The sequence below is a fragment of the Elgaria multicarinata genome, chromosome 13 (genome assembly GCF_023053635.1).
Source record: "Elgaria multicarinata webbii isolate HBS135686 ecotype San Diego chromosome 13, rElgMul1.1.pri, whole genome shotgun sequence".
NCBI lineage: Eukaryota > Metazoa > Chordata > Lepidosauria > Squamata > Anguidae > Elgaria > Elgaria multicarinata.
This window is the reverse complement of record NC_086183.1, coordinates 24403262-24421917: the sequence shown is the minus strand read 5'-3', so window position 1 is coordinate 24421917 and position 18656 is coordinate 24403262. Positions and strand designations below refer to the sequence as shown.

General features: G+C 46.0%; 1 protein-coding gene across 1 annotated transcript in view; it reads right to left on the bottom strand.

Annotated features, from left to right (window-relative positions):
• The window catches only part of LOC134408389 (free fatty acid receptor 3-like), a 33178-nt gene extending 23995 nt beyond the window's left edge, over window positions 1-9183 (bottom strand). Inside the window, exon 1 of the mRNA XM_063140648.1 lies at window positions 8886-9183. Within this exon, the coding sequence (XP_062996718.1) occupies window positions 8886-9183 (298 nt within the window). The remainder of the gene's footprint in view (window positions 1-8885) is intronic.
• Window positions 9184-18656: the final 9473 nt, after the last annotated feature.

Sequence of the window (18656 nt, the reverse complement as noted above, 5' to 3'; positions counted from 1 at the left end):
TCCACGAGTGGGGCCAACCGGGCTCCTGCAGCTTTAACTGTTGTGATGCGGAAGGTGTTTCCCAAGGTGCTGCACGCATACAAATAACACCTGCTAAAATTCCCTTTTCTATACAACTGTTAAAGATACAGAAGCCCTGTCCTCCTTTTCATATGGTCACCCTACTAATGACCATTTTGGCTCGCCTCACTTCTAACAGCAAACTCAGGTGGAGAGTGCCAACAGAAACAGAGCTGGAACAAGACAGAGTTGTAAAGATGAGGAGTACAAGAACAAGAACAACCTCATTTAAAAAGCAATATCCTAAAGGAGCAAATATTCCCCCCCCCCAAAAAAAAGAATCAGAATGGATGATTCTCAGGCATCACAGAATGTTGAATATCACTTCGGGATTTGGAGGAGAGCAGAATAACAAAGAGGAGAAAAAGAGTACACTCCTATAGTATCCTGGAGGAAGGCAGGGCAGGCAGCCTGGAACCCTTAACAGGAACACTCCTGCTAGATCATGAATGAACACTGCAACGTTTTGTTGGAGATTCCATAGAGAGAACTCACAAGTCCTGGGACCTCCACTGGCACTATCTGACAGTGACTAGAGTGAATAAGAGGCTGCATACTTAGAGGCCTTTGGGAGCAATTCCGCCCCGACGCCTGCTCGCCTGCGTGGAGCCTGGCAGGCAGAGCTGCACATGACATCATCAGAAGCAAGGCAAGAGAAACTGCCTTGAATGACGGACACCTCGAAGAGGCACCAACAGGGAGCAGAAATCTTCCTTGCACCTTTGATACAGTTCCGTGAAGTTTTCTGAAGTCAAAAAGGGAAAGGGTTTGAAGACTGGGAATGGGATGAGGATCGGATGCTTCCACTCTCCATTTGTGGGTAGAGAAATTGGGAGGAGAGTTTCACTGAATTTCTCCAAGAGGAGGAGAAATTCTCCAGCGATTTCTCACAGAGAGGCATCACCATTGGCAAGGGTTCTAGAACAGCTGCCTTATTTCTTTATTTCTTTTTCCTAAGGGTTTTTTGGGGGGAGAGGTAGTTTCATTACATTTTGCATCCTCCACAGTGCCCCATATACCTAGCATCACTCCAGGGCATTGAGGGGAGGGAATGCAGATATGACAAAAAATAATGGTGAAGAAAATGTGGTGAAAATTCTTTTATTTCTAGGAGGTAAGAAAAGAAAAATCTCAGGAATTTCCTTAAAGTTTTTGTCCCCCATGAAAGAGGTCTCCATTTTCCATCCTCATTCTCAGGGCATTTTATAATTTATTTTGAATGTGTATTGGTGGTGTTTTTGACCTTATCTAATCACTGTGAGGTGGCTGATGGTACTGTCAATATTTTTCTTTCTATTAAACATCTCCCCATTGCTCTACAGTCTCCCAGGCTGCCTACACTTCCTGATCTGAAAAGGCCCCATGGGAGGAATCAATTCATGATGTTTCCCCTGGGCAGGAAATGTGGGAAGCCAAGGAGGTTACAGGCTGCCAGAGAGAGGATTGTACAGTGAAAGACAGGACACTCACACACACTCCTCAGCCACCTGGTAATTAAGGTAAGCACAAGAACCCGGAACCAAACCCATGAGAATCTCTACGAAATGTCTTCTCCATTAAAGCAATTTCTTTTCTATCGAATTGAATGAGAATGGTTGAAATCCTTATGGTTGAATGGTTGAAATTTTCACCATGGCACTAATTTTCAATACCTTTCAATAGTCATGAAAGGATTATTGTGGTTTAAAGACCAGGAGACTTGAAGCAGAAAAGGGATGGGTGGAGTTGTCCTTCCCTGCTGTCACCACTGATCAGGTAGGAGTCTTAGCTCGGTGGTAGAATCCAGGCTTTGCATGCAGAAGCTCTAAGGTTCAATCCCCGGCATCTCCAGTTAGGGCTAGGGAACAATTCAGCTTGAAACCCAGGAGAGAGGCTGCCAGTCAGTGTTGACAGCACAGGGCTAGTTGGGCCATGGTTCTGACTCAGTCTTTGGCAGCTTTATACTCCTGTTGACCTGCCCTCTCTGCCCATGCCAACGGTGCTCTCCCCCTAATTGATTGATATAGACTAGGCTAGGGAGAGAGCGAGCAAACAAATCGGCAGCAGTGACAATGGTGAGAGAACGGTTGGCCCCACTCGTGGAAGCTCCCTCTGAGAGTGGCACATGGTTTCCACATGTCTGTCAGTGGCCCTGCACCTCACTCTTCCCCCATAGGCCAACCTTCCTCAACCCAGCACCCTCCAGGTGTGCTGGATTCCAATTCCCATCACCCACAGCCAGGGGCCAAGGGTGATGGGAGTTGTAGTCTGGCACATCTGGAAGGTGCCTGGTTGGAGGAAGCTGCCACACCATGAGGCAAAGCTTTTCAAGGACTGGCTGTCCAAACAAAGGCGAACAGTCCTCCCCGTAATGACAATTACCTCCCAACATTCATATATCCCAGACCTCATTTCTATTGTTGGCTCATCATCACCAGGCCCCACCGTAAATTGCTCTTTAATCACCCATCTCAGGCAACAGTGAGAATCATTAGAGTTAATGTTTTCCATCTTTTTTAATTGTATGCTAAGACAAGCATTCCATAATTTACTGGAATCCGGAAGAATGTCAATGATGATACATTTGCTGGAAACAAGTGAGGTGGGTGGGGGGCAGGCAGGGGAATATTACAATGAACAATTTCCCTGGTCTGAGAGACAGACCTGAAAATCCAAATGTCTCTCCCCACATCCCCATACAAAACTAATTAAAATGGGATCTTAAGAATATAAGAAAAGCCATGCTGAATCAGACCAAAGCCCTTTCTTGAGGTTTATCGTTCGAGCATTTTATTGCATGCTCGCTACTGTCTACTTATGAATGTCTCTGTGTCCTTTAGATGATGATGACATCATCTACCACTCACATGCCTCCCTCTCCTTCCACTCATTTTTCCATCGCAAAATAGACCCTAAAAAACCACCTTTAAAAAAAAAAAAAAAAAAATGTGCCACAATCTCCTACTGTGTGCAGAAAAAGTGGCATGATCAAAACAGCCCCTGAATGGGTCACGTGGTCTTTGTTTACTTCCTATTTCCCATCTGGGAAGAGAGAGAGGAAGTAATGAGGGACAGAAGCAGGAGGGGGACTAATTAGTGTCGTGGCTATGCTGACTGGTGCATGATGGGATTTGGAAAAAGTAGAGGAGCAGCTCCTGTACTATACACATATACACTGGTAAACACAGCAAGTCTATGAACTTCTTTAATAAGTTGGCCTTTAACCTCAGTAGCCGGGAGATGGAAGACACTTCTGAGCACTATTGCACAGTGCACCTGTTCAGCTCCAGGCTTGATCTAGCCTTCTGCTGCATATAAATCCTTGGCATCTCTCATTAAAAAGCAAGGATCACAGGTACCAGAGAATGGGAAAGACATCTGCCTGAGACCCTTGATAATTGCTGCCCACCGGAGAAGGCGTTGAGTGCCATTTTAGCAGCCTTGGGTGCCATTTTTCTTGGCTGCACTTGAGAGAACGTAGGTTTTGAAGGCTCTCATGCAGGGCTGGTATCAAGGGTAGGCATGGTCAGGCACCTGTTGATGGCCCACATCCCAGCAGGGGGAGCAGTGACAACCGCTCCCACCCTGGCTTTGATCTTCTCCCCTGCAAACTCCTTGTTCTCCTGCCACCCAGTCAATGGTGGCAGTGAGAACATGGAGCAAGAGATGCCTCTGCTCATTGGCTCTCTGCCTGCCAAGTAAGAGGTAGAAATGATGAGGAAGAGGATGATGAGCAACAGCAGCTGGTGACAATGGCAGTGAGAAGGTGGACCCGCTGAAGGAGAGGCCCCATTCCCATGCCCAAGAGTCCTCCAAAACCTGAAGCCAGCACCATTCCCCTGTATCAAAACTCCCTGTACAAAGAGTAGGTCAGGGTTTTAAATATTAGATTATCTTTCTCCCTGATATACTTATCTTCTAAGTGCAGGGCGGGTGGGGGGTTTTTTGGGAGGGGGACATGTGGAAAGATTCCTCAAACATGCAATTCCTCAATAGGAGCTGAACCTCATGATGCTCTAACTGGAAAAACGCGGCTGCCATGAACAGTCATGGGAACCAGCTCTTGTCTACTGCCCTTCAGCCATGATTATTTTTCTCTATAATCTATCTTGTTGTCATCTATGGGAGATTTATCAGAAGAGGTTCACATCCAGCAAAACTGATCTATCTTTGGGGAAAACTTAGTTCCAAATACTTGCAGGGGTGTGCCAAAAGCAGATCTAGGCTGACGTCCCATGCCACAAGACGGGAACCAACCAACCAGAGCTGAAGAGTGAGAAAAGACTATTACAAAGGTGGAGACTGACCGTGTGACTAGGCCTGAAATCAGGCCTATATCATTTGAGAGCCACCCAACGTAAATGCAAGCCACCAGCCATGAATTGTGGCCTATCAGGAGCTTGACTATCCCACAAAAAAGGGTAAAAAGAGAGAAAGAGAGAAGAAAGCCCCAAGAACATGAAATTTTTTGAGCCTCTAGATGATACGTGGCTGATAGGCTTAGGTCACTTAATGGTCGATTTTGTTCAGGCTTGGTTTGTGGCCTTGCTATGGCATCAAGAGCAGGCATGGTTTAACCCACTGACAAGAGCCCCCTGGAGTTGCTCCTCCTCTTCACCATGGCAACCTGCTTCTTCATCTGCCTCTTGCTCTGACCTGGACCATGGTGGTGGTGAGAAGATGGAGCAGGAGATACCGCTGCTTACTTGCTCACTAGCTGTCTGCCTGTCAAGCAAGCGAGTGGTAGCGATGATGAGGAAGAGGACCGATAGCAGCTGGTGACAATGACAGTGAGAAGGTAAACTCCTTGAAGGAGGGGGGGCATTCATAGTCTCCTGCTTGAGGGCCCCCCAAATATTGAGCAGGCACTGCGGCCCAGTCAGGCAACTGCCATCCTTGTAAATAGCTTAATTTCTTTTAAAAGAGCGGCCTTTGTGCTCAACACCATCCTCTAATTTTCCTTTCTCAGCTATTCCCAACTGGGTGAGGACTCTTCTGAGCGGCTCAACAATTTCATCTATTCTTACGTCAGATGTTCCAGCGCAGAATGGCCTAACGGGGAAAACAGACGCCTGGCACAAATTAAGTGCCAGCCTGCCCTAAATCAACTCAAATGTAAGTATTTGGACTTCCCTAGATTATGGATTGAGTCGTTAGGCAGTCTTGGAATCTGGGGGCTCCTTCAGCCAACTCTGGGGAAGGAGTGTAATACAGCCTGGTTGTCTCAGAAGGAGAGCGGTGGAAGCCAAGGCTTTTCTCACCCCAGGCAGGAGAAGAAGACAGGGAAGACCAGTGGTTACAGTTCCATATGTGTGAGACATGAGCTGACTGGTTCTATGCAAAGGGTTCAGGGATCCTTCAATAGCTGCATAATAAGTTGAACCTTATGACAGTACTTAACATTTGAAAACCTCAAGCCCATGATTAGTTAGCTGCCATGCCCTCTTTAGGCTCAGCCCTTTGGTCAACTGTGGGTGGCAGGCCACCATTTTAATTTCCCACAATGCAGCATTGCTCTGGGCCAGTGTGGGAAACAACATGCCATGTGCCTTTGATCACAGTGCTACTGCCAGATAAGCCCAGCCACCGTGGTTCCAACTTCACATATTGCCAGGGTGGTGGTGGCATCAAACCTGGAGCCATCTGTGGTTCCATGGAAGGTAAGAAGGCCCCAGTCACATCTGTTCCAATGGGATGCCATTCAAGAGGGGAAGCCATCTTAGGGCATTACAGGAAATGCCAGCAAGGAGTCTTACAGCACCTTAAAGGTGTTCCAATTCACCAGCGTTTTCCAATTTTGGATCCTCAGATATTGTTTGACTATAAATCGCATAGATATAGTCCCATAGACTATAAATCCTATAAATCCCAAGCATGGCCAATGGTTGGGGATGCTGGGAGCTGTAGTCCACTGCCATCTGGAGACCCACGGTTGGAAAAGACTGGATAAACTTCCATGAGTCTTCGGTCACATCCTGACATTCATGAAGTGATCCACTAACCAACCTGGAATATACAATGGGAAAAATATATTGCCCCCACCCCACCCGCAATACAAGAGTTAGCTGAAAGTGTGTCATAGTACAATGCGTGGCTTACATGGAACAGTGAAAATAAACATCTGAAGAAGGACAATGGCTTGCTGTGGTGAGTTGACCACATCCAGGAAAGGTTGAGATCTAGCCCTGCAGTATCAAATTGGCATACGGATCCTTATGTGGGGGATTCACTTCCAAGTCTCCCATCAGGTGGATTCAGAAGAGTGTCTCAGCACACCCCATGCACATACTGTCAGAGAGGAGGGGAGGTGTATGGGCTAGCCCCCTGCCATGGCCTCCCACCACCCACCACCCAGACACACCAGTGGCTACACATTCAGAGCACATCAGAAGAGGATGTATTTGTGTACTGTTGTGCTTGTCGAGCTCCTCCATGCAAGGGAAGATCGTGTCCCAATCAGAATGCATTCATATATGTGCAGAACCCTTTCTGATGCAGTTCTGAAAATGTGGAGTGGGGGACGGATGGCATCTAGGCACCTTGACATTGGAGAAGGGTAGGGCTAGCCCACAGGATCTCATGGTCCTCCTCACCCATTCTTTCAACACATGTGCCTACTTCTCCTTTTCATCTTCATCAGGTGAGGATGAGGATGTGCTGATGAGGACTAATAAACTTAAACTCAATCCAGACAAGACTGAGATGCTGGTGGTGGGTGGTTCTTCTGGCCAGATGGATGGGGTTGCACTCCCCATGAAGGAGCAGGTTCATAGCTTGAGGGTTCTCCTAGAACCATCTCTGTCACTTGAGGCCCAGGTGGCCTCGGTGGCACAGAGTGCCTTCTACCAGCTCCGTTTGGTGGCCCAGCTACGCCCCTATCTGGACAGGGATAACCTAGCTTCAGTTGTCCATGCTCTGGTAACCTCCAAATTAGATTACTGCAATGACCTCTATGTGGGGCAGCCTTTGAAGACAGTTCGGAAGCTGCAGCTTGTGCAAAATGCAGCGGCCAGATTGATAAGGTTCGAACATATAACACCAACTCTGGCCTGCTTGCATTGGCTGCCTATATGTTTCCGAGCCCAATTCAAGGTGCTGGTTTTAACCTATAAAGCCTTACATGGTTTGGGACCACAATACCTGACGGAGCGCCTCTCCCGACATGAACCTACCCATACACTGCACTCAACATCTAAGGTCCTCCTCTGAGTGCCTACTCCAAGCACGGAGGATGGCAACAAGGGAGAGGGCCTTTTCAGTGGTTACCCCCCAATTATGGAATGATCTCCCCGATGGGGCTCGCCTGGCACCAACATTGTTATCTTTTCAGTGCCAGGTCAAGATCTTTCTTTTCTCCCAGGCATTTAATAGCATTTAACATAGGGCGACCATATGAAAAGGAGGACAGGGCTCCTGTATCTTTAACAGTTGCATGGAAAAACGAATTTCAGCAGGTGTCATTTGTATATATGGAGAACCAGGGGGGGATCTACACTATTGCTTTTAAAGCGCTTTAAAGCATTTTGAAAACGTTTTGAAAACTGTATATGCAGTGTGTCCTGGGCTCCAACAGTTGTCAAAACTGTTATAAAGCGCTTTAAAGCTGTAGTGTAGATCCCACCCCCCCGGTGAAATTCCCTCTTCATCACAACTGTTAAAGCTGCAGGAGCTATACTAGAGTGACCAGATTTAAAAGAGGGCAGGGCACCTGCAGCTTTAACTGTTGTGATGAAGAGGAAATTCCACCAGGTTCCCCATATATACAAATGACACCTGTTGAAATTCCCTTTTCTATGCAACTGTTAAAGATACAGGAGCCCTGTCCTCCTTTTCATATGGTCACCCTAATTTAACGACTTATGCTAAGTTTTTTTTTTTAATGGACCCCAGAAATGTTGTTTAAAATGGATACTGTATACTGTTGTTTTTATATTTTTGATGGTTTTAAATTTTGTGTAATTTTTAATGTCCACTGTTTTTTAACTTTTGTAAACTGCCCAGAGAGCTTTGGCTATGAGGCGGTATATAAACTTAATGAATAAATAAATATGCCTGTGTTTGTTTGTGTTAATCTTAGGTTAATCTTAGGAGAGGAGGACAGGGCTCCTGCAGCTTTAACTGCTGCGATGAAGAGGGAATTTCACCAGGTGCTGCTTGCATACAAATGACATCTCCTGACATTCCCTTTTCTATACAACTGTTAAAGATACAGGAGTCCGGGTCCTCTTTTCCATATGGTCAGCCTAGTTAATCTGAACCCCCCTTTTGAAACATTTGTCAGCTCTAAGACAGAACACCTACAACACTTGGTGAAATTCCTGCAGCTTTAAATGTTGTGATGAAGAGGGAATTTCACCAGGTGTTGCAGGCATACAAATGGCACCTGCTGAAATTCCCTTTTCAATACAACTGTTAAAGATACAGGAGTCCTGTCCTCCTTTTCATGTGGTCACCCTAACCATAAGAGTGTCTTTAACCAGTGCAATCAGGGATTTCTCTTTCTCTCTCATCCAAGCTGGCTGCGAATCTGATAGAGTCTGAAGATTTGCAAGATGATGATGATGATGATGATGATGATGATATAAAAAAATGTACCCCTTGTGGGAAGTCTCAAGTCTTTTCGGGACTACAAACCACTCCTGACGGAAATAGGATGTGCAGAAATTACCATTCTGCCAGCCAGCTTCTTCTCAACAAAGATTTTACCCACCAACCCCCAGACATGCACCTTGCCACTTACCTCCGAAGGCTGGGGCAGGAGCCGGACTCCTGGGTCCCTTGAAGAAAGAGCGGCTATATTGCCTCGCTAGCGCCCAGCCATATCCCCAGGATTTCTTGGACGGCACCTCCGTTCTTCGCGGAGTCTCGGAGCCCTTTTTCCTCCTCAACCCTGATCCCTCCACACAGAGCAAAAGTATAGTGGAGCGATTGAACGGCTCCTGTCCCGTAGGCAGCCCCGGGGGGTGGGGCTAAAGAGAGTGGGCGGGGCTTCGAGGAAAGCCGCGGCGTGGGCGACTGGAGGCGTTTGACGCTTTTGTAGGCTGATCGGTAAACCCCAGAATAGAGCATCCCCTCCTGTGGGTGTTCACTCGGAAGTAGCTCCCGCGTGGGTTCAAGGAGGCTTCCTCCCAGGTAAGCAGGCATAACACTGCAGCCTCCTTGAGCAATGCCGGAAATGTGGGTGTGGATCCAATCCAGTGCGCACACACACAGACATACTTCTTGGGAGAGGAAGCCTCCGTGAATCCCGGGAGAGCTACCTCCAAGCAAAAAAGCAAAAGATGGGGTTGCAGGCTGTCGGATTAGAAAAACGAGGTGTCTGGATTTGGGAGAGAGTGAGCAGCAGGACGAAGCGATGGGAGTAGTTCTGTTATTAGTAATAGTACTAGTATTGTTATTGGTCGAATTATTAGACTAATCCTGATGGCTGTTCTACCTCCAGAATCAGAATACCCATGTACACCAATTGCTGGGGAATATGGGCAGGGCGGTGATGTTGCACTTGTGTCCGGTTTATGGGTTTGGTTGACAGCTGGTTGGCCGCTATGTGAACAGAATCCTGGACTAGATGGACCCTTGGCCTGATCCTATGTTCTATTTGGAAGTAGAAAAATGGGGTGCTAGGTTATGACGATTAAGCGTTGGACGGCAGGACTCAGCAGGCAGAAATTGAACAGGTGCAGCTTTCCCTGGCATAGGTGTGCAGCCACAGGGACAAATTGGAACCTGTAAAACTTCTGCCTGTCATGGGGTTGATATGATTGTTAAAGGCAGCGTCTCTGCTCACAGCATTCAGTGGCGGTTGTGCACAGTGAGAAGATGAGCACGTTCACATACAAGCCCTATGCAAATCCCATTCCAGTTGAAGATTGTGACTTCCCATAGGTACACCCACCTATGACTTCCCAGCTTTGAAGGTATTTCCTCCTGGGGTTCATCCGTACCTGGGTAAATGCACAGGGAGGGGGTGGGTGTACTGTGGACATGTTGGCCCTTGCAGCCATTCAAACTGGTTTCACTGACATGCAAGGAAGGAGCAGGACTTCAACACCTGAAAATAGCTTACCTGTGATATTTAAACTAACGGGATGTTTAAAAGAATGAGACCTGGAAAGGAGGTTGTTTCAGTCCTCCACACAAGTGTTCAATTCTGCCTGGAATGGGTTTTGCGCTACTGTTGTTTCCAGATGAAGTTTTTATCGCCCCATCATGCCTCATTCATGGTGTACTGTCTCTTTAAGATGAACGGTTTTCGAGCATGGCTGAAGAGTGAGTAAATAATCAAAATTTGGGAGTCAGTTAGTTCCTGGTCTAGAGAGTATGCTGGGGCGTGTCTGCATTTGGATTAAAGAATAAACCTTTTTTTCCCCTCTTCTATATGGGAACCTTGAATATTTGAGCCTATCACCATGGAAGCTTTGAAGAGCTGGACATTACATGTTGTCAGAAGTTGGAGTGGATTGTGGGGCAGGGGTCCACAGCAGTTGGGAGTCTGTTTGTTTTAGTGAAAGATACGGACTCATCCTGGCCTCCGCTTCCACTTGCTTTGCAAGGTAATTTGGCTGAGAATTCGAAATGCTGGCAACAAGCTTTTCAGTTCTATTTTACTGCAGCTGGAGTTGGTGATGAACGTCATCACATGGGGGGAAATCATGTTTCCTTACCGTCGCTTCTCTGCACTTCCCCATTCTTCCCAGAGACTTTGCTTTTCCTCCACACAGAAGGAGATCGCAGCACATTCCGTTTCTTTTTTTAAAAAAAGTCAAAATAAAAAGGGTCTATTTTGCTAAGGAAAAACGAGCGGAAGGTGTGCAAGAGGGGGGACGGCATCGTCTAAAGGACGCAACGCACATCCATAAGTGGGCAGTAGCGAGCGTGCGATAAAACGCTCATCTGATGAACTTCAAACTTTTCAGCAACAGCATATAGCTATTTTGCTCCACTGTGTGGAAGAAGAAGACCTAGCAGTATATAATACTTTTGCATTTCCTGAGGAAGGACTAAAATATATAGCAGACATTCTTGGACAATTCTGCACTCCTCATAAGAATGTGATGTTTGAATGATATTCTTTGTGAGCTGTTAATCAATCTCAATTTGATTCCTAGGAAGTCTCTTAAGTGCCCAAATATCCACAAATGAGCATTAGCGCTCCATCACACCTACACTTCTGCCCTTGTATGATCCTTGGTTTCCATAGTGTGTGAAGCCCTGATCCCTTACACCTGTGCGCTTTTGGGGTTCATACATCTTCACACCTCTCCTCCCCTGTGCACCTGCATCTGCCCACGGATCTCCTTCATACCTCCCTCTACACTTTATTGGTCGTTGGTGGTTGGACAACTCCCCACACACCCCTGCACTGACTGTGATGGTCATGGGGCTACTAGGTGCACTGAACACTGCCTGGGATTGGGTTGGTAGGAAGAAAGGAAGGAAAGGTGTGTGTGTGCATAGAGAGAGAGAGAATCCCACTTCAGTAAAGTGCCCACCTGGGTAGAAAGAGACACAGGGCTCTCACTTCCCTGCCGCTTGACTCAAGGTTGACTCTCTGCCTCCCCTTGATGCAAAACAGAGCCCCACTTCCCAACCTGGAAGAAGAAAAGAAGTCGCTGTTGCAGCTCTCCCGGGATTGGTATCCTCAGCCAACTGTAGAGACAGCTGGTGTCTAAGCCTTGTGGAAAGGGCACCAGGCAAATCCGGTTCCCCTTGCCCCCTTCCTCTCCCCGCGGTGCACATCTCTCAGGCCCCCTTAGTATATTATTAGTGGTTGCCCAAAAGAACTTACCCTGCCTCAGGAACTGTGCACCTTGAGACATGGGTGCAATTTGCTGCTCTGTCCCAGGCATTTAACAGCATTTAACAACATATACTATGAGCCTCGTGTGGCACAGAGCGGTAAAGCAACAGTTTCTGCAGCTGAAACTCTCCCCACGGCCTGAGTTCGATCCCAGCGGAAGCTGGTTTCAGGCAGCCGGCTCGGGTCGACTCAGCCTTCCAGCCTCCCGAGGTCGGTAAAAGAAAGGTAATAACGGCCGGGGAAGGCAACGGCAAACCACCCCGCTATAAGGCCTGCCAAGAAAACGTCAACGAAAGCTGGCGTCCCTCCAAGAGTCAGTAATGACTCAGTGCTTGCACAAGAGGTTCCTTTCCTTCCTTAACAACATATACTAAGTTGTTTTGTTTTTTTAATGGACCCCAGAACAGTTGTTGTTTAAATGGATACTGTTGTTTTATACTGTTTTTATATTTTTGATAGTTTTAAATTTTGTATACTTTTTTAATGTTCACTGTTTTTAACTTTTGTAAACCACCCAGAGAGCTTCAGCTATGGGGTGGTATATAAATTTAATAAATAAAAATGCTTTAAGCTGGCTCTTACTGATTCAGCAACATTTGGTCTCCAGTGGGCTGTTATTCAATCTGAATTTGATCCCTAGGAAGTCTTTTAAGTGCCTAAAAATTCACAGATGAGCATAAGTGTTCATTTGGTTTTTTATTTAAAAAGGAAGCCGAGCAGACGAATCAAGGATTAAGTGGCATGTCTTTCAGGGACCCCTCCCCCACCCATTTTATTGGGTGTGGGGTGGATGTCATCCTCCATCGGTCAGGAGGAACTATGGTTCAATGGTCAACCACATGCTTTGCATGCAGGAAGCCCAAAGTTCAATCCTTGGCTTCTCCAGGTAAGGCTAAGGGGTGGGGTGGGGAATATGTCTGAAAACCTGATGAGTCAGTGTCGACCATACTTCGTTGTGGAAAAAGAAGAACCCCCAATGATATCAAAGGAAACCTGTGCATGTGGTACACTACTGCCCCCTTGTGTCTGTGACGTGTTTCTAAAACAAAATTTTGAAAAATGTAGCAACATAAATTTGAAGTTATCTAAACCCTGTGCGATTGCACATATAGGTGTAAAAATCCCAGGTGTTCCAAAAAAGGGGTGATGAAAATAAACCCTTTGGAAGTTTGCAGGATTGGGATGAAACATCAAACACAACGTCCCCTATCAGGGATGCACATGAGACCCTTGAAAACCCTGTCTGCAGACAAGGCCACATGAGCAAAAGCATCTTTTCACTGAAAAAGGGGGTGACAGCTATAACTCCGTGGACGTTTGCAGGAGCGGGACAAGACTTCATACACAGCCTCCCCTGGCAAGGGGGCTCACACGGCAAGATGAAAACCCTGTGCAGCTTCCTCTACCTTATTGAGATGGTGTTTGACGCTTGGGGAGGTTGCAGAGTGCAACTTCCAGGGAAGGGTTAGGCCCGTGAGCACAATGAGTTGCTAGGCAGATCACGAATGTGGGCTGCCTCGCACCGAACCCCCAAATCTAAGCTGAGGCAGGCCAATTCGACCTGATTTGCCCCAAGTAAAAGGTGGCACTTAGTCAGCCTGAGGCACCCTAAGTTAAAGTGGATTGGGTCCAGAGAGCCAGATTTAGGCCTGAAGTTCAACACCTCTGTCCAGCAGGACTATCCAGTAGAATTTTAAGATGTTTTTAGGATGTTTTTTAGGATGGTTTTAACAATGTATATTATGTTTTAATTCAGTTTTATGTATTTTATCATTTATTGTTGTTCCCTGCCTTGATCAGAATGGAGAGGCGGGTAAGAAATATTATTATTATTATTATTATTATTATTATTATTATTATTATTATTATTATTATTTAGAATGCTGCCCAGTCCCTGTTTACTTTAAATAGCAAGAACCATACAAAGGGAGAAGAGTAGTCTCAACGTCACCCAGACACAGTTAGCACCTGCATGTAGCAAGGCCTGTCCTACCATTGGGCAAAAAACAGTGGTCCCTTCTCACAGCTGATTTAGCTGTCATGAAAAGTTGGCAAAAGGTTTGTTATTTTAATTATCATGATTGCATTTTATTTTATTTTTACTGCCAGGGGAGTGAAGAGGCGCTTGTGGGATTTTCCATCAAAATAACTGGGCGGCTTGTGTCTGCTAGGCACCTTGACCTGGGGTTGTGGGGCATCAGGAAGACTTAGGCTGTTACTGCTGAGAAGGCACAAAGGTCATTGCACATCTATTGAACTCATAGTAATTATTTCTAAATTTGCGTCTTGGCATATGGATTTGCCTATGCAAATATTACGGAAGACTTTTGAACTGTGTTTGATTCCTCTTGGACCCCATCCCATGTGCTGCAGCCACAGCCTAGTATCTGTTATCCATTAACCCTCTGTTAATATTGTTTCCCCAATATATCACTCTATGTGCATTCGTGTGTGTATTTACTGACCTGATACCCATTATCATCCATCTGATTCTCTGAAGTTAATTTAATTAATTAAATGCCTACCCCAACTTCACTTGCTGGGTTTGACCTGTTCACATGGCTTAGCCTGTTCACATGTCATGCTAAGCCATCATCTGCTAATTAAGCCCCAGAGCTTAGTGGCATGTGCGGGCGGATATTATAAATATTTAAGCCACAACTGTGGCTTGTTGTGTCAGGCAAACCTGGCAAGAGTGGGCTGCTGGAGTGGTTAACAAGCCACCCATAACCCATGGGTTGTTTTAGGGTTGTGGGTGGTTTGTTAATCATGGCAACAATCCATCCTCACTGGGTTCGCATGATACAGCAAGCCACGGGTATAGATGAAACTATGATTCATACATAGGATGTTATTGTTTTTAATGCTAAAGAATGGATCCAGCTTTGCGTGGGTAGGAATGACTCTTACGTTGATACAGCAATGGCTGTAAGCAAACTTATGCAGCTGTCAGAGTTGGACACGTTCTGCCTACCCTGTCTGAGTGAAGTCATGCCTGTTTAGCACCCCTATGCATGACCCTTGCCACGGTGCATCCCATCGCCATTCCATTCCCCTGAGGGGGGCTGCCCCGTAGCAGGAGGGAGAGTTGAGAACATAAGAACATAAGAAGAGCCCTGCTGGATCAGACCAAGGGTCCATCTAGTCCAGCATTCTGTTCACACAGTGGCCAACCAGCCATCGGCCAAGGATGAACAAGGCAGGACATGGTGCAACAGCACCCTCCCACCCATGTCCCCCAACGACTAGTGTATACAGGCTTACGGCCTCAAATACTGGAGACAGCACATAGCCATCAGGACTAGTAGCCATTGATAGCCTTCGCCTCCAGGAATTTATCTAACCCCCTTTTAAAGCCAGCCAAATTGGTGGCCATCACTACATATTGTGGAAGTGAATTCCATAGTCTAACTATGGACTGTGTGAAGAAGTCCTTCCTTTTATTTGTCCTGGATCTCCCACCAATCAGCTTCATGGGATGACCCCGGGTTCTAGTATTTGGGGAGAGGGAGAAAAATAGAACTGTCCCTTGTCCCTGTGTCCTTTCAAACTGTATGGACTGCAGAGCTATGCGCTGGTTAGGGAAATGGCTGAGGATGTACTGCATGCTTCAACAGCATGGACACAATTACTTTAATTAAAACGAGTGCTGTGCCGAAAATTTCTCCTACGAAAATGTTGGCCGTTCTTATTCAATTACATAGAAAAGAAATTGCTTTCAAATAGAAATTCAAAGGAGAAGAAATTTTGGAGAAATGCTCATGGGTTTGGTTCAGGGTGGTTCATGAGATGGCTGAGGAGTGTGTGGGAATGTCCTGTGTTTCACTGTACAATCGTCTCTCTGACAGCCTGTAGCCTCCCTGGCTTCCTACCTTGGTTTGGAACTGCAGGCCACCTGTGAGACTGTAGAGTAATGGTGAGATGTGTGATAGAAAGAAAAATATAGACAGTCCCCTCAGCCACTTCACAGTGTTTTGGTCAAAAACACCACTGACACACATTCAAAATAAAATGCCCTGAGAATGAGGCAGAACTATGGAAGCCCATTTCATGGGGAAAATAAACTTTCAGGAAATTTGCGATTTTCTTTTCTTTTCTAACCTTCTAGAAATAAAAGGACATTTTTCAGAATTGTCTCCCTATTTTCTTCCCCTTTATTTATTGTGATGGCTGCATCCCCACCCCTCTCGATTCCCTGGAGAGTTGCTAGATGTATAGGGCATTGTGGAGGATGCAAAATAGGGGGCAGGCTGTTGGCACTTGCAGTGCCAGTGCAAAAACAAATAAACAAAAACCTAAGGGGAGGAAAAAGCTGTTCTAGAACCCTTGCTAATGGGGATGCCTCCCTGTGAGAAATTGTTGGAGAATTTCTCCTCCCCCTGGAGAAAATCAGTGAAATTGTCCTCCCAATTTCTCTACCCACAAAGAGGATGGAGAATCTTGAGAGGTCACTTGTGAACAATTCTAATTAAAATGAATGAATGCACTGGGGTAGGGTGGGGTGGGGGAAGAAACCCAAAGCACACATCCAATAGGACCCCTTGGTATGCATTCCAAGTTTCAAGTGTCTAGGTTTCACAGTCTCCGTGCTATGCTGGTGATGGACAGACATCTATTATTATTATTATTATTATTATTATTATTATTATTATTATTATTAGGGGGCTATAGTAAGAATCAATGATGTCAAGTTGTTAAAAACAGTTTTAAAATCATTAGAGGGTGGTGGCTTTGTACCTTGGATAGCTCCTTGAGAATTCTGACTGAAGCCCAGAGCAGATTCATTGCCCCACTGGTATTGGGGCCACCAGCTTCCACTGTTGAAAATGGAACAAATTACCTAAATGTTTGGTGGGTTCTTCTTAGCTGAAGGACTTTCAACTGAGGCTGGATGGCCACCAATTGGCTGCATCAAGCAGGGGGTTGGACTACAGCAGTCTTCTCCATCCTGGTGCCCTCCAGATATTTTGGAGTTCAACTCCCATCTGTCCCAGCTATGCATGACCAATGGTCACAAACTCCAGGAGTTCTTCTCCAAAACATTTGGAGGATACCATGTTGAGAAAGGCTTGAGGGGCTACAAGATCTCATATGGACATAAGGAGAGCCATGCTGGACCAGACCAAGGGCCCATCCAATCCAGCACTCTCTTCATACAGTGGCCAACCAGCTGTCAATCAGGAACCCACATGTAGGGCCCTCCCTCCCATGTTCCCCAGTACATAAGCTTACTGTCTCCTCCAGCTCAATGATGCTTGTGGAAGATTTGAAGAGTAGGACAGAGTTTGAGTTAAGAACACTTAAATAGGACCCACCAGGTGTTTTAGGATTCTAGTTTTTTCCCTCTGAAGCCCTATCCACATAACAGCAAAAATGCAGAATTTTGTTGGGATAAATAACTGTCTTTATTCATAGACCCTGTTGGCCATGTTGTTCTGTGTACCCCACAGCAGGCAAGTCATCTCTGGATGAAAGGGGGCACAACCATCTCTCTCCTGAAGCCCCCATAACTTCCCAAGCTTACCAATATTCTTTAGCATGACAAAGTATGGCCACTCCAGACATGCAGTGACAGCGGGGTAAGATGGTGTGCAGTCCGATGATTCCATCTATCATTAACCCGGAGTAAGTCCCTAGTATGTTTAATGGAATGTGTCCATCTGTCAGGATGCCGAGGTCTAAAGCTCAGGATGCCAAGAAGCTCCCAGTCACCATGGTTTACTCATGGTTTACTCATGGTTTACTCATGATTCTAGCCACAGCATTTAAATAGTTTTAAAACTTATATGCAATGTTGAAAAACAGGAAACTCATGGCTCATAGCCATTACAGTCTTACAGTTTAACGTTGGCTAGCATTCCCCAACTGAGCATAATCTTCCGAATCATCCAGATGCTGTAGATGTTAGGCCTGCTTGCTGCAATCTGTAAGCTGCTGGAGTACACATGGAATTATGGAGGAAAATGCACAAACTGTCATTCATGTGCAATTGACCTTGTTGTTTATTAGGAGATAAAACCTCTCCTCCTGCAGAATTGCTCCCACCCCACAATTCTGTCCATAATAAAAAGCATTCTAGCTGTTGCCGACTGGGTTCAGGAAATATGAAGAGTCCATGAAATGTATTAGGAGCAGGTGGTTATCTTTCTCCTTCCTGGAGCAAATAAGCAATTAATCACATTGTGGGGCAGTAAGGGTAGAGTCCCCTATAAACCGTTCCTGGATTTCAATTAACAACCCTGAACAGCAATCAAAGGTTTGTTTGTTAAGGTATTGATCCCTTTGCCATAAAACTCCTTTTGTATTAATGCTGCAGGCAAGACTCCCTCAGCAATGGGTTGTGTTTTCTTTCACTTTGCTTTATTAATCTGTTATCACATTCATTGCTCAGAGGGGACTGCTTGAAAGACAACCACCCTAGTAGTGATTACAACCAATGCTGGACTCTCCATTGGTCCAGGAAGTCTGAGCTTGGAAATTCCTGGTGTATCCCGAAGAGAGAAGGGCCTGCTCCTATTTCAAGCAACGTGGCATTAGTCTCTCACTGCGGGTAACGGGTCTTGGTGCCATGCCCAGAGTTCAAACCCTAAGATGGCTCCTCCAATGCCATGACACTTGTCCCCATGACAATTTTAGTAGATTAAAGCCAAACAGTGAGGTGTCATCTATGAATCAAGGGTGTTGATATTCCTATTGTGACAAATAGGCTAGTTGGAGGATGACAAGGGAAGTTCTGAACAAGCAGTTTCCCCTCTGATTCTTCTCTGGCTGCAGGGAGAAGGATTGCTTTATGGACCAGGCAGGGTGGATTCTTTCC